Here is a 14,490-nt window from a genome sequence, read left to right as displayed (position 1 = left end):
AAAATATATCGACGATAAAGCAGACTTTGACTTTGATAAAACAACCCAAAAAAATTATATTTTCAGACGAAACTGGATGAGGGCGCTCTAAATTTTACCGTTGGCCGTGACTCATCAACTGGGTGGGCTTAAGATAAATGGCACCAAAAAGAAACTCGTATTTTGCAGGTTACAAACTTCAAGTTGTAAAATATGCAGCTGAAAACAGTAATCGAGCAGCAGAAAGAAAGTTTGGAGAACCGTGATGTACCAATGGATTACTATTTCAAGTGACGTCAGTAGCGCGGCGCGCCGGTTGTTTACATACAAACGTGCCCACACAAGGACTACCGGCATCATTAGCGGTGATCATTTCTAAGTGACACGGAGGACAAAGAGTTTGAAGGAATTAAGGATTTGGAGTGACATAGAAGGTTTGAAAAACTATTATGGCTTTTACGCACGCTCGGTCTCTACTGAGTCGGGGGCCGACGCTCGGCCGAGTGGCTGTCCGCGAACGGTGCGCGGGGCTCGGACATGGCCATTACGCACACCCGGTCTGTCTGGAAGTCCACGCCGCCACACGCTTGGAAGTTTGTTTTGTTTAATAAAGAGCCGTTCACCAAACCTACGTCTATCCTTGTACTTTGTTAACGCTACAATATAGTTATATAGTAGATCTGTGGAATAAAGACAAGGCTGACGTCAGGGCGCACGCGCGGCGATGTTAACAAAGGACGAGGAATTTGATCGATGGATTTAATGGAATTAAAGTGCACGGATGGTTTGATAATATTATTGGCTTGTATTATAGTTATTTAAAATATAGTTTATCTATCGTTATATGAGCCTGTGGAATATTTTGAAGCGCAAGCGCCCTCAGCCGTGCGCACCCATTGTTGACAAAGAACGATCGATGGATTTAATGAATTGGAGTGACACCGATGGTTTTATAAACATGTTATTCATGTAATAGTTGTCCTTAATCACTCTATATGTTACGTCAGGCCCGTTCTCAGCTCTTTGTTTGTGTTTGTCACGTTAGCATACCTATCGTTTAGCCTGTTGTTGCTATTTAATGAATTGGAGTGACACCGATGGTTTTATAAACATGTTATTCATGTAATAGTTGTCCTTAATCACTCTATATGTTACGTCAGGCCCGTTCTCAGCTCTTTGTTTGAGTTTGTCATGTTAGCATACCTATCGTTTAGCCTTTTGTTGCTATTTAATGAATTGGAGTGACACTGATGGTTTTATAAACATGTTATTCATGTAATAGTTGTCCTTAATCACTCTATGTGTTACGTCAGGCCCGTTCTCAGCTCTTTGTTTGTGTTTGTCACGTTAGCATACCTATCGTTTAGCCTGTTGTTGCTATCGTTTAGCCTGTTGTTGCTCGTTCATGACTGTTTTTGGTGTGGGATTTTGTCGAATAAATTGCCCCCAAAATGCGACTTATACTCCGGAGCGACTTATATATGTTTTTTTTCACTTTTTGGGGCATTTTATGGCTGGTGCGACTTATACTCCGGAGCGACTTATAGTCCGGAAAATACGGTACTGTTGGATTTTGTCCCCAATTTAGGGAGCGCGCTATCTGCGCCTAACGGCAAAAGCCTCTGCCAATCACCTGTTATCCAATTTACTCACTGTGTGCTTGTTTGATTTCTTCAGATTTAGGAAAATGCTAAGACACTGAAGCAGAAATTAGACTTACACAGGTTGGTTGAGTTCAATCACAATTCTTGTTCACAAAGCTCTGTTTTCAGGAAAGTACAATACAGCGCAGGGCCCTTCGAGAGCGGAAAGTCTCCATTCAGAAAAGGCAATGTTCAAGGTTCTTTGGTCAGCTTATATTCAGTTGCACATGCCAGTGTGGGCCGAGTTTGATGGGTGATGAGTCTTTGGGGCGGGGCAAGTTCGCAGGAGAGTCTGATTTCATGGGAGTGGGTGCTGGTTCGGTGAGAGCTGGTTCCGTGGGGTTGGGTGCTGATTATGGGCGATTCGATGTGTCAAGTCAAGTCAAGTTAAGTTTATTTGTATAGCCCTAAATCACAGACAGTCTCAAAGGGCTTCACATAGCCAAAATTGACAATTATTCTCAAAGCATTCCCTGATCATAAGCTCCCAAAAGGGCAAGGAAAAACTCAAAAAACCCCTACCAGGGGAAAATGAGAAACCTTGAGAAGGGACCACAGATGGAAGGCTCCCCCTTTCAGGATCACCAGGTTATAATGGATGCAGAAAGTACACAAGTAATACATAATATGAAAATCAATGAAAAAAAAAATGGATGTCGGAGGTGTCCTCGATTGTCCTGGCAGTGTCCTCAAGGGGGCCGAGCCGCAGCTCCCCCATCCCGAACTGGTCCCCGAGAATCCAGCCAGCCGCTATCCGCTTTCGAGCCACCTAACCCCCTCCCCAGCCGGGGAGGAGGTGGGCAGAGAGAACAGAACAAACTCCGGCCAAATCGGCCATCACAAGTTAGTTAAAGGCCATCTCATAGAAATGTGTCTTTAAACGTGTCTTAAATGTTTCTACTGAGGTAGTAGTTCTAATATCCATTGGTAGGGCATTCCAAAGCTCTGGAGCCCGAATAGAGAATGCTCTAGACCCTGCAGACATTTTCTTGGCCCTCGGTATAACTAAAAGACTAGCGTTTTGCGAACGAAGGTTACGAGACGGAACATAAGGAACGACTAGGTCGACGAGATATGAAGGCGCTAAGCCATGCAGTGCTTTATAGGTTAGTAGAAGAACCTTGAAGTCACATCTTAAATGGACCGGGAGCCAATGTAATTCGGCTAATATTGGGGTAATGTGATCAAATTTTCTTGACCGTGATAGCAGCCTCGCAGCGGCATTTTGGACTAACTGTAGACTTTTAATACTGGATTTAGGAAGACCAGAGAACAATACATTACAGTAGTCCAGGCGCGACGTGACGAACGCATGTATAATAGTTTCCGCATCCCCAGTCGAGAGGATAGGACGAATCTTAGCAATATTACGAAGGTGAAAAAACGCAATCCTGGTTATATTCTTAATGTGTTTTTGAAAGGAGAGCGTTTGGTCAAATATTACCCCGAGATTAGTTACCGTATCACTCTGAGTGATAGTACGGTTATCTATAGTTATAGTGGTTTGCTTAAATAAATGTTGATAACGAGTAGGACCAATTATCAACATCTCAGTTTAAGACGAAGGAAATTGAGAGACATCCATTGCTTAATCTCCGCAAGGCACGCCTCGAGATTACAGCAGTCCTGTGGATCTGTCATCGATAACGGCATATATAATTGGGTGTCATCCGCGTAGCATTGAAAACTAATATTATATTTACGTATTATGCCCCCAAGCGGAATCATATAAATATTAAATAAAATCGGTCCGAGTACCGATCCCTGTGGGACACCACAAGTAACATTATAAAGCTCAGAGGACGTATTACCATGGACCACTCGGTGCGTCCTGCCTGATAGATAGGAATTGAACCAGCTTAGTGCTGACCCTGAGATACCAACACAACTTTTAAGACGCCCTAATAAAATATTGAAGTCTACAGTGTCAAAGGCAGCACTAAGGTCAAGTAGTAACAATACAGACGACGTATTTGAATCCATAGCTATGAGGAGATCATTAGTCACTTTAGCAAGTGCTGTCTCTGTAGAATGATTGGCTCTAAAACCAGACTGAAAAGAGTCATATCGATTATTATCGACCATGTAATCAATAAGCTGCTGTGCTACTACTTTTTCGAGAAGTTTTGCTATGAATGGGAGGTTTGAAACTGGCCTATAATTACTGAGACAGTCCGGGTCAAGATTTGCTCGCTTAAGTAGTGGTTTAATAATAGCGGTTTTAAAGGCCATTGGCACTATCCCAGAGGAAACAGACAGATTGATTATATTTAAGATGGACGGTCCTAAAATTGGAAATAATTCTTTAAGTAGTTTGGCTGGAAGCGGGTCGAGTAAACATGTTGTTTGTTTAGCCGTACTAACCAATTTTGTAAGCATTTCAAGGGACACGCTTTTAAAATTTGAGAGAGTTATTGCATGATCCCCAGCGCTAGTAACCGGCGGAGCGATTGGCATGGTATTCTTGATCTCGTCCCTAATGGACTCAATCTTTTGAGCAAAAAATTTCATAAACTCGTCAACTGAGTGGAAGGAGCTATCGGGGGTCGGCTGGCGCAGAGTTAGCTTTGCCACTGTATCAAATAAGTATTTAGGATTATTTTTATTAAGATTAATGACTTGCGAAAAATAACGAGTTTTTGCTAAAATAAGCGCATCTTTATATTTCAGGAGGCTGTCCCTCCATGCCTGATGGAAAACCTCAAGTTTGGTTAAACGCCATCTGCGCTCATGCTTTCTGCATAATTGTTTAAACGTACGTGTTTCATCTGTGAACCACGGAGTTGGCCATCTACGGCGAGTTTTCAGACGTAGCGGTGCCACAGAGTCGATGGCTTTTAATAATGTCGCATTGAATTCATTTGTAAGATTATCGATAGAGCCACTGTACGCGGGAAACATGGCGGTTGCCGGCGACAGTAACTCAGATAGCGCAGTTGCAGTCATGGAGTTAAAATTACGGCTGCTATAATTCTGATTGCTCTCTTGTCTTTGACAAGGAACTAAAATTTCAAATTTTATTAAAAAATGATCAGACAGAACAGTAGTGTATGGCAGTACTGTTATATTTGAGGTTGCTAGTCCTCGGGATAATACCAGATCTAAGGTATTTCCATTCTTATGCGTTGCTGCCTGTACAGCTTGCGTAAAACCAAACGTATCGATTAAAGTTTGAAATGCCGAAGTCAGTGGTTCCGACGGTGAATTCATGTGGATGTTGAAATCACCCATGATAACTATATTATCTGCATTTGTCACTAGATCAGCCACAACTTCTGAAAATTCATCCAGGAAGCCAGAGTAAGCCCCGGGTGGGCGGTAAATAACAACAAGATAGAATGACGGTAACGCAGTGGATCGCACAATGAGAGCTTCAAATGTTTTAAATACGTGAATTGAGCGAGGCCTAAATCTAAGCTCAGAATTTGAGATGAGGGCGACACCCCCACCCTTTTTTCGAGGACGAGCGTGTGGGGGCTGTTGTTTTCCTTTCCGTCTTTCAGCCTTGACGATCATCTTTGGCTGGGCTGTCTCCCTCTGACACCTCCTGGTTTTATCTCCAAGTGACCTTCCTGTAAACATTCTCCTCCATTCTTGCACATACACTGTTCCACCTCCTCCATTCATCATTCTTTCAATTTTGTCATTTTGTACGGAATTATGTGAGCTTTTGGCTGTGACATCTACGTATTTATTAATGTTCCCTGACTATGCAAAGTTTGTACTCACCACTTACCATGTTTTTGTTTGTTCTTTTGATCTCCCTGTACTTGCTTACGTCATCATATTCTTAGTTTAACCATGCTTTCAACCATATCTTTTCTTTGTTTCCCTCTGTCCAGAACGTTCAGTAGTAATCGAAAACTGGCGTCTAGCATTAGTCAAAACATAAAATACAATCAAGTACTGAACATTTTTAGACGACTTTGGCAGTGTCCGTGATTTAGAAAATCATCAGGCATGCATTAAACAGTTCCTTAAGGGTCATTAAGCTATTCAGACAATATATCAAAAAACATTTGTTATTTCAAAGTGCTCAGAAATATATATCAGATCATAAAGTTATCAAAACCTTTCTCATTACCACTTATCAAAAATGTCTAGTTATGTCTTTATTGATTTGGTGTGTAGGTATAATTATATGCTTAAAATGTTTCTTTTATTTATTTAATATGTGAATATACTTGTCTTCTTATGTACTTTATTCAATGAGGTTTGAGCATATCTGTTTTTGTAGCTAGGCAAGACTTTGTATTTCGACCCCATTCCTTCACTACCAAGATGAAAAGATTTTAATTCCACCTTTATATTAGTTAAGTGTGCTTGATTAATGAAATTCAATAGAAAAAAGTCAAGCACATCAAGTCAAGTCAAGTCAAGTTTATTTGTATAGCCTTAAATCACAAACAGTCTGAAAGGGCTTCACATAGCCAAAATTGACAATTATTCTCAAAGCATCCCCTGATCATAAGCTCCCATCAGCAAATTAATTAGGCTAGGTGCGCTATTCAAAGATGCAATACAAAAACACAGATATAAAACTGACAACGCAGCAATTCAAAATCCAGGGATCTCCTGCGTTAGTTGTACCTCTGCTTCACACAATCTGTTGCCACAACAATTGCTTCTTTGAATTTGACCTTATTTTTCTTTTTCCAGTACAAAACACTTTGTTTACTATGTACTGTACAACCAACCTTTAATACTATTAAACTGTAGTTCCAGCTTGAAAATACAAACGTCTCTTTAGACGTCAACATGCTGAAAAGGTGAGTTGGCCCAAAAAACAAACAAACCATGACTTGGCGCATGAGTGACTCTTACAGATGACTGGACTGGTTAGAGATGTCTTCTGATAAATAACATACAGTCAAACCTCCGTTTTCGAACGTCCCGGTTCTCGAACAAATCGGAATTCGAACGAAAAATTAGAGAGGTTTTTGCTTCGGTTGTCGAACAAAATTCGGAGGTCGAACCTCGCGAGATGAGCCGAAAGGACCTGAGAAAACCCGACCGCGCGGCCCGGATGCCGACTAACTCCGTTCGTTATTGTATTTTCCTTACTTTGAGGATTGTATTAACCCCTAATCATGCCTCCAAAGAAAGCAAGTGGGAGCAGTAAAGCCATCCTAAAACACAAAGACGCTCTTAAAGCAATGCGACAGTGAGCGCCCGGCGCGCTGCAGTTGCGCGCTCGGACCAAATTAAGGTCCCTGCGCACTGAGGTCCACTTAAATTTTGGAAAGTACATCAGGACTTTAAAAATATTTTCTAAATTTCAGCAACGGCTCTGTCACAATAATGCGACCAGCACGGTGCAGTTGCGCGGTCGGCGGCGCGCTACGGTTGCGCGTTTGGCGGCGCGCTGCAATTGCGCGATCGGACAAAAATGTGCAAATGAAAAAATGCTTATAAAAAAGGCCTTTTTTCTTTAGTCTTGGAACGGATTAAAATTTTGTCCGTTATTTGTAATGTCAGAAATAGATTCAGAATTCGACTGATTCACTTCTCGAACCGCCTTCTGGAACAGATTGTGGTCGAAAACCTAGGTTTGACTGTGTAACACACTAGTGATGTGTAGATGAGGCGTCATGAAACGTTTCAACACTTTGCAAAACTGTATTGATACTGTGTCGATACTGTCACTGAGTGCTGGACCTTAAAAATGCTACAGGCAACCTAGTTGACAGACTCATCTGATACTGATTTGATGACCTACTATATACGTACATTAATCTAATTTAAGTAATTATATCTTGTATTGTATTATTTCATATATACAGGACTGTCTCAGAAAATTAGAACATTGTGATAAAGTTCTTTATTTCTGTAATGCAATTAAAAAAAACAAAAATGTCATACATTCTGGATTCATTACAAATCAACTGAAATATTACAAGCCTTTTATTATTTTAATATTGCTGATTATGGCATACAGCTTAAGAAAACTCAAATATCCTATCAAAATATTAGAATATCATGAATAAGTATACTAGGAGGCTTGCTAGCTTGGTTCAGTAAACTAAATCACAAGTATGGGGAAGACTGCTGATCTGACTGCTGTCCAGAGGACCATCATTGACACCCTCCATCAGGAGGGTAAGACACAAAAAGAGCAAGCTGTTCACAGAGTGCAGTTTCAAAGCACATCCACAAAAAGTCTGTTGGAAGGGGGAAATGTGGCAGGAAACGCTGCACAACCAAGAGAGATGACCGCAGCCTTAACAGCATTGTGAAGAAGAGTCGCTTCCAGAATTTGGGGGAGCTTCAAAGACAGTGGACTGAAGCTGGAGTCCAGGTATCAAAAGCCACTATTCACAGATGTGTCGGGAAATGGGCTACAATAGCCGTATTCCCATGATCAAGCCACTTCTGAACTCAAGACAACAGAAGAAGCGTCTGACTTGAGCTATGGAAAAGAAGCACTGGACAGTTGCAGAGTGGTCCAAAGTCCTCTTTTAGACGAAAGCAAGTTTTGCGTTTCATTTGGAAGTCAAGGCGCCAGAGTCTGAAGAAAAGGCTGGAAAGGAGCAAAATCCAAGTTGCTTGAAATCCAGTGTGAAGTTCCCACAGTCAGCGATGGTTTGGAGAGCCATGTCAGCTGCTGGTGTTGGTCCACTGTGTTTCATCAAGTCCAGAGTAAATGCAGATTTTGAAGCACTACATGCTTCCGTCTGCAGAAAAGCTCTATGGAGATGATGATTTAATTTTCCAGCATGATCTGGCACCTGCCCACAGTGCCAAAACCACCAGTAAATGGTGTACTGACCATGGCATTACTGTCCTCGATTGGCCTGCCAATTCCCGTGACCTGAACCCCATAGAGAATTTGTTGGGTATTGTGAAGAAGAAGCTGAAAGACACCAGACCTAACAATGCAAATGAGCTAAAGGCTGCTATTGAAGCATCCTGGGCATCCATAACACCTCAGCAATGCCACAGGCTGATTGCCTCCATGCCACACCGCATTGATGCAGTAATCCATGCTAAAGGATTCCCAACCAAGTACTGAGTGCATAAATGGACATTTTCAAATGTTTGATTTTGTTTTGCTGTTATAATTTTTTTTTTCTCACTTGGTCTGAGAAAATATTCTAATATTTTGAGATAGGATATTTGAGTTTCCTTAAGCTGTAAGCCATAATCAGCAATATTAAAATAATAAAAGGCTTGCAATATTTCAGGTGATTTGTACTGAATCCAGAATGTATGACATTTTTGTTCTTTTAATTGCATTACAGAAAATAAAGAACTTTATCACAATATTCTAATTTTCTGAGACAGTCCTATACATTCATTTAAATTTAAAATATATTTAATTTTTTAGTTACAATCCATAAATAATGTGAGCATGAATCATAACATGAAAATCTAAGTGAACATATTGTGAAAGAGGATGCTTGTGCATTGATTTGTTTTTTTACAAATTTTTATTCAAAACAATATGTTTTTCCAACGTCTTGAAATTGAGACTGTTGCGCTTTTTGGGCACAATTTCTCCAGCCGTTGAAAACACCCGCTCACACGGCACAGATGAGGCTGGAGTGCAGCGAAATTGCAATGCAAGCCGGAAGAGGTTTGAGTAATGGGTCTTTTGATTGTCCCAGTATCTGATTGGATCCTGCGACCTGGCAATATTGCCCTCTGCCTCTTTGAACCTCCTGGATGGCATCGGCTGTGGCACTTGCTTTGTCTGACCACTTCAATGTCCAGATGTTGCCAAAGATTATCTAAAAAACATTGAATTGGCATTTTAGTACATGATCACTTTGAAATGAATTTGAATTCAGACATAACAAGTGGAAACGCTGAGAGAAACTTGATGAAACAACAAGGAAATTAATACCTTATTTTCTGATATGAGATCAAAATGGTCCCACACAGAAGAAACCTTTCGTTTGACTTGGGGCTGCTCCATAATTCTTGATAACTTTGAGGATGAATCGCAAAAGATCAGATATTGTTTTGGCAGATCCATCCCGTTGACAATGCGCTTCCTTTAACAGAGGTTTGACGCGCTTCCTTGCAATACTGCTGCTGTTTCGGTCACGTGACTTTCGTAAAGCGATACACGCACCGACACGGGGCTTCGCTCTATGAGCTCGACACATGCGCCGAAGCATCGGTGTTGCCCAACCCATCAATATTACACACTATTTCATGGTCCAAAATTAGTTAGTTGGTATAAAGGTATAGTTTACCTTTTTTATCTTATTTGTTAGAAATAAATCCTTTTGTAAAACTTGCACCACAGCTGAAATAGGTGTGTTCATTGATGACTTGTTGGCTCATGTTGGCTTCAAACTAGATTCTGGTGAATGATGCGTTCTTCCTATTGCCATGATGCGAAACAATATTTATGATTACGTACATACTGTATTCGTGACCAGGCATTACCAATGACTATGGGCTGACAGACAGCGAGTGCTCACTTGAGGTAAGTAGTACAAATTTATACGTGAAATACTTGGGGAGGAGCTGAGTACCGTATTTTTCGGACTAAGTCACATTATATAGGTCACATTAGCCATAAAATGCACAATAACGTGAAAAAAAAACATATCAGTCGCTCCGGAGTATAAGTCGCATTTTGGGGGAAATTTATTCGACAAAATCCAACACCAAGAACAGACATGAACGAGCAAAACCAGGCTAAACGATAGGTATGCTAACGTGACATAAACCGAAACGAAGAGCTGAGAACGTGCCTGACGTAACAGAGTTATTCATATAACTATTACATAAATATCACGTTTACAAAACCATCTGTGTCACTCCAATTCATTAAATCCATCGATCGTCCTTTGTCAACAATGGGTGCGCGCCGCTGACGGCGCTTGCACTTCAAAATATTCCACAGGCCCATATAACGATATATAAATGATATATCAAATAACTATTATATAAGCAATAATATTATCAAACCATCTGTGTCACTCCAAATCATTAAATCCTTCGATCAAATTCCTCGTCCTTTGTCAACAACGCTGCGCGTGCGCCCTGACGTCAGCCTTGTCGTTATTCCACAGATCTAGTATATAACTATATTGTAGCGTTAACAAAGTACAAGGACCCAAGCACCGGCGTCAACTTCCAGGCGTATGGCGGCGTGGACTTCCATCCCCGGCGGTCGCAGTTCCAGCCACGGAGGTGGAAGAGAGCTCCATAAAATAGGACCGGCCGTGCGTAAAAGCCATGTCCGAGCCCCATCCACCGTCCCCGAGCAGCCACCCGGCCGAGCCCCGGCCCCCGACTTCCATCCACGGAGGTGAAAGAGAGCTCCGTAGAGTAGAACCGGGCGTGCGTAAAAGCCATAATAGTTTTTCAAACCTTCGGTGTCACTCCAAATCCTTAAATCCTTCAAACTCTTCGTCCTCCGTGTCACTTCCAAACAAAGCCGCTAATAATGCCGGTAGTACGTGGGGCCCTTCATCACCTTCGTCATCCCGTGATCGAATCTTTGTCCTTTATGTAAACAACCGCTGCGGCGCGCGGCTGACATCACTTGAAATTCAAATTACAGTAATCCCTTGCTACATCGTGTTTCATTTATCGCGGTTTCACTTTTTTTTTTTTTGAAAATTTATGAAAAAATTCACACAAGTCGCTCCTCGGTATAAATCGCCCCCCCCCCACCCAAACTATGAAAAAAAAAAACGCGACTTATAGTCCGAAAAATACGGTAACTCAAAGTAACACGAAAGTGATGAGCCACCGCAGCAACGTGTAATATTTCATATTTCGTCTTTATTGGTGGATTACACACAAGACAGGCTGGCCGTGTTTCTGTCAATCGGTACTTGACCCTGTTCATACAGTTTGTTCAAATTTGAAAATGGTTATACTTCCAAATAAATTCACCACCATAAGCCTTTTTATGCTTGACTGCTGATTGCTACAAGCCTTCCTTTAATAGAGGTGTTAAAAAGATGTCAGCCTCTACTTTACAATAATTCACCTATTGCAATGGATCATGGAACGTATCCCCTCCGAAAAGTGAGGGAGCACTCACATAATGTTTGATTGTATTTTATATATTAAATACACTTCATCTTCCATCCATGCATTGTCCACCGCTTATCTGAGCTCGGGTCGCAGAGGGAGCAGCTTCAACAGGGAAGCCCAAACTTACTCTCCCCAGCCACTTCTTCAAGCTCATTCCGGGGATCCCAAGTCTTTCCCAGGCCAGCCAGGAGATAAAATCCTCTAGTGTCTCCTGAGTCGTTGCTTTTTGGCTCAGCTCCTTCTTCACCACGACAGACCAGTACATAGTCGACATCACTGCAGATGCTGCACCAATCTGCCAGTCACCCGTTCCATCCTACTCTCACTTGTGAACAAGACCCTAAGGCACTTGAACACCTCCACTTAAGACAGGCTTGTTCAAAGCCCGGCCCGCGGGCCAAATGCGGCCCGCGTCTAAATTTAGACTGGCCCAAAGCATTGTGTAATAAAATCAATAAGTGGCCCGCTTGCACTGTCGCGGGGACCTGCGCGCCCCAGAGCGAGCCACAGAAATGAAACTCGTCCTAATGGGAACGCCCACATGAGCCAGCGCTCATGATCGGTTGTGAGCGTGTCTCCTCCATCCCTTCCCAGTTCACGCGCACACAGGTGTCCGTTTGCAAGCTAATCAGTGACACAGACACTTCCTCGTTCAAATGTCCACACACCAAGGCCTAAGGCGACACTAAAATCAGAGACGCTGCAAGTGATGCTGTACAAGGAAAGGCAAAAAAACACCCAAAAACACGGACTACTGGTGAGAGCTGTCTGCTTTGTACGAACTCTACACACTACTACGCGTCCGCGCCGCCCACTCACAGTAATCGCAAACAACAAAAAGACTATGGATTATTATTTTAAGATTATGAAGTAATTTGTTGCGTATGAAATTGAAATAAAAAAGATAAAATGGAGAATGATTTGATTTGGATTAAAAATCTGACATGATACAACCTGGCCTGTTTACTGCAGTCACAAACACCAATATCACCCTTCTCATTAATACAACAATAACAATAATAAAACAAACTTAATACATCTAATAAAACATTTCATTCAATTTTCATCAAATTGTTCATTTGTATTTAATTCATTATTATTTTAATCTAACTTTTCTGGTAGTGACAACAGATTTTCATTTGCAATATCAACCTATCTGAAGACAGCAAAGGATATAGATATACGTATATTTACAACTTCATTTACAATGGTAATGGTTCCAGGAAAGTCAGTGCGAATGGTTGGCCCCTATACATTATCATCTAACCAAATCTGGACCGCTTTGCAAACAGTTTGGACACCCCTGACTGAAGACAAGATCTCATCCCCAACCTGGAGAAGGCATTCCACAGGTTTTTAGAGAGAAGTGGCCACTGATTCACCTTGCACCTCGACTGTGAGGCTTCCGACAGGAGGTTTTTAGAGAGAAATGGCCACTGAGCTGAGAATGTCAGAGTTGTTAGCAGGTTTGTGAGTGTGACAAGAGTTGCCGAAAGGAATAGATGTTGACATGATGTTGTTCATTAATCAAACACCTGTTGTAACATTTGCCATTCAGATCCAATTTCAGAAACAAGTACTGAACAGTAGTTCATATGCGTTCAAAAGTTTAGAGATGGTCAAAATAAGTTAACCCAGTGGTTCCAAACTTTGTTTGCAGTGCCCTGCAAGACGTTTGTTGTTAAAATGATCTTTTACGAGCCTGGGATAGCCCCAACACGCTAGTTTTCATTATACTCCATCAAAACATGAATAATGTTACTTCACCTTTGATTATGTCTTAAGATTTGTGTCCTTTGGTGAGTAGTAGTTGAAGCAGACTTACTTTGTTAATCACATTTAAAGGTTTAATGAACAAGTCTTACTGTAAGTGTTTAACTATCCCTGTCGTTGTCCGCAGAACACGTCAGACATGCCAGAGACCATCACCAGCAGAGAAGCTGCCAAATTCCCAATCATTGCCAGCTGTACTCTCTTTGGACTCTACCTTTTTTTCAAGGTGACCTTCCAGATTCTTTACACTTGGCTCAAACTGTTATCCGTTTGATTGGTGGTGGGGATGGGGCCAAATTTGATTGTGAACAGCAAAGAGAAACTAGCTGTTGAAAATAATGTGTACTGAGCAGCTGACAAACACCAGAAAACCACTAGCTTATGACGATAGTATAGGGTTTAGCATCAAACAAGTTACCGAGCAGCTGGTGTACATAGTTTTGTATTTAGTAGGAGTGTAACGATACATCTTTTCTATCCATATACCAATGTGTCTGCCCCACAATCCAGCTACTGTATTTTCCGCACTATAAGGCGCACTTAAAAACTTAAAATTTACTCAATTTATATGCCTTATAATGCACAGCCCCTAATACAGGACTGTCTCAGAAAATTAGAATATTGTGATAAAGTTCCTTATATTCTGTAATGCAATTAAAAAAACAAAAATGTCATACATTCTGGATTCATTACAAATCAACTGAAATATTGCAAGCCTTTCATTATTTTAATATTGCTGATTATGGCATACAGGTTAAGAAAACTCAAATATCCTATCTCAAAATATTAGAATATCATGAAAAAGTAAACTAGTAGGGTATTCAACTAATCACTTGAATCGTCTAATTTACTCGAAACACCTGCAAGGGTTTCCTGAGCCTTGAAAAAGACTCAGCTTGGTTCAGTAAACTAAATCACAAGTATGGGGAAGACTGCTGATCTGACTGCTGTCCAGAGGGCCATCATTGACACCCTCCATCAGGAGCGTAAGACACAAAAAGAAATTTCTCAAAGTGCAAGCTGTCCACAGAGTGCAGTTTCAAAGCACATCCACAAAAAGTCTGTTGGAAGGGGGAAATGTGGCAGGAAA

The 14,490-nt window shown here is 41.3% G+C and overlaps 1 protein-coding gene and 1 long non-coding RNA gene across 11 annotated transcripts in view; one reads left to right on the top strand and one right to left on the bottom strand.

Annotated features, from left to right (window-relative positions):
- The window catches only part of hm13 (histocompatibility (minor) 13), a 120,259-nt gene that overhangs the window by 16,467 nt on the left and 89,302 nt on the right, over window positions 1-14,490 (top strand). For all 10 annotated transcript variants that reach the window (XR_007488436.1, XR_007488438.1, XR_007488437.1 and 7 more), the window contains one exon: window positions 13,528-13,626. Coding sequence is in view for 7 of the 10 variants with exons in the window: in XM_068649872.1 (XP_068505973.1) it covers window positions 13,528-13,626 (99 nt within the window). In the remaining 3 variants the exon portion in view is untranslated. The remainder of the gene's footprint in view (window positions 1-13,527; window positions 13,627-14,490) is intronic.
- Window positions 1-14,490, bottom strand: part of LOC137840061 (uncharacterized) — a 205,980-nt gene that overhangs the window by 167,906 nt on the left and 23,584 nt on the right. The window lies entirely within an intron of this gene.

The sequence above is a fragment of the Syngnathus scovelli genome, chromosome 2 (genome assembly GCF_024217435.2).
Source record: "Syngnathus scovelli strain Florida chromosome 2, RoL_Ssco_1.2, whole genome shotgun sequence".
Classification (NCBI taxonomy): Eukaryota; Metazoa; Chordata; class Actinopteri; order Syngnathiformes; family Syngnathidae; genus Syngnathus; species Syngnathus scovelli.
This window is presented reverse-complemented; position numbering and strand designations above follow the sequence as displayed.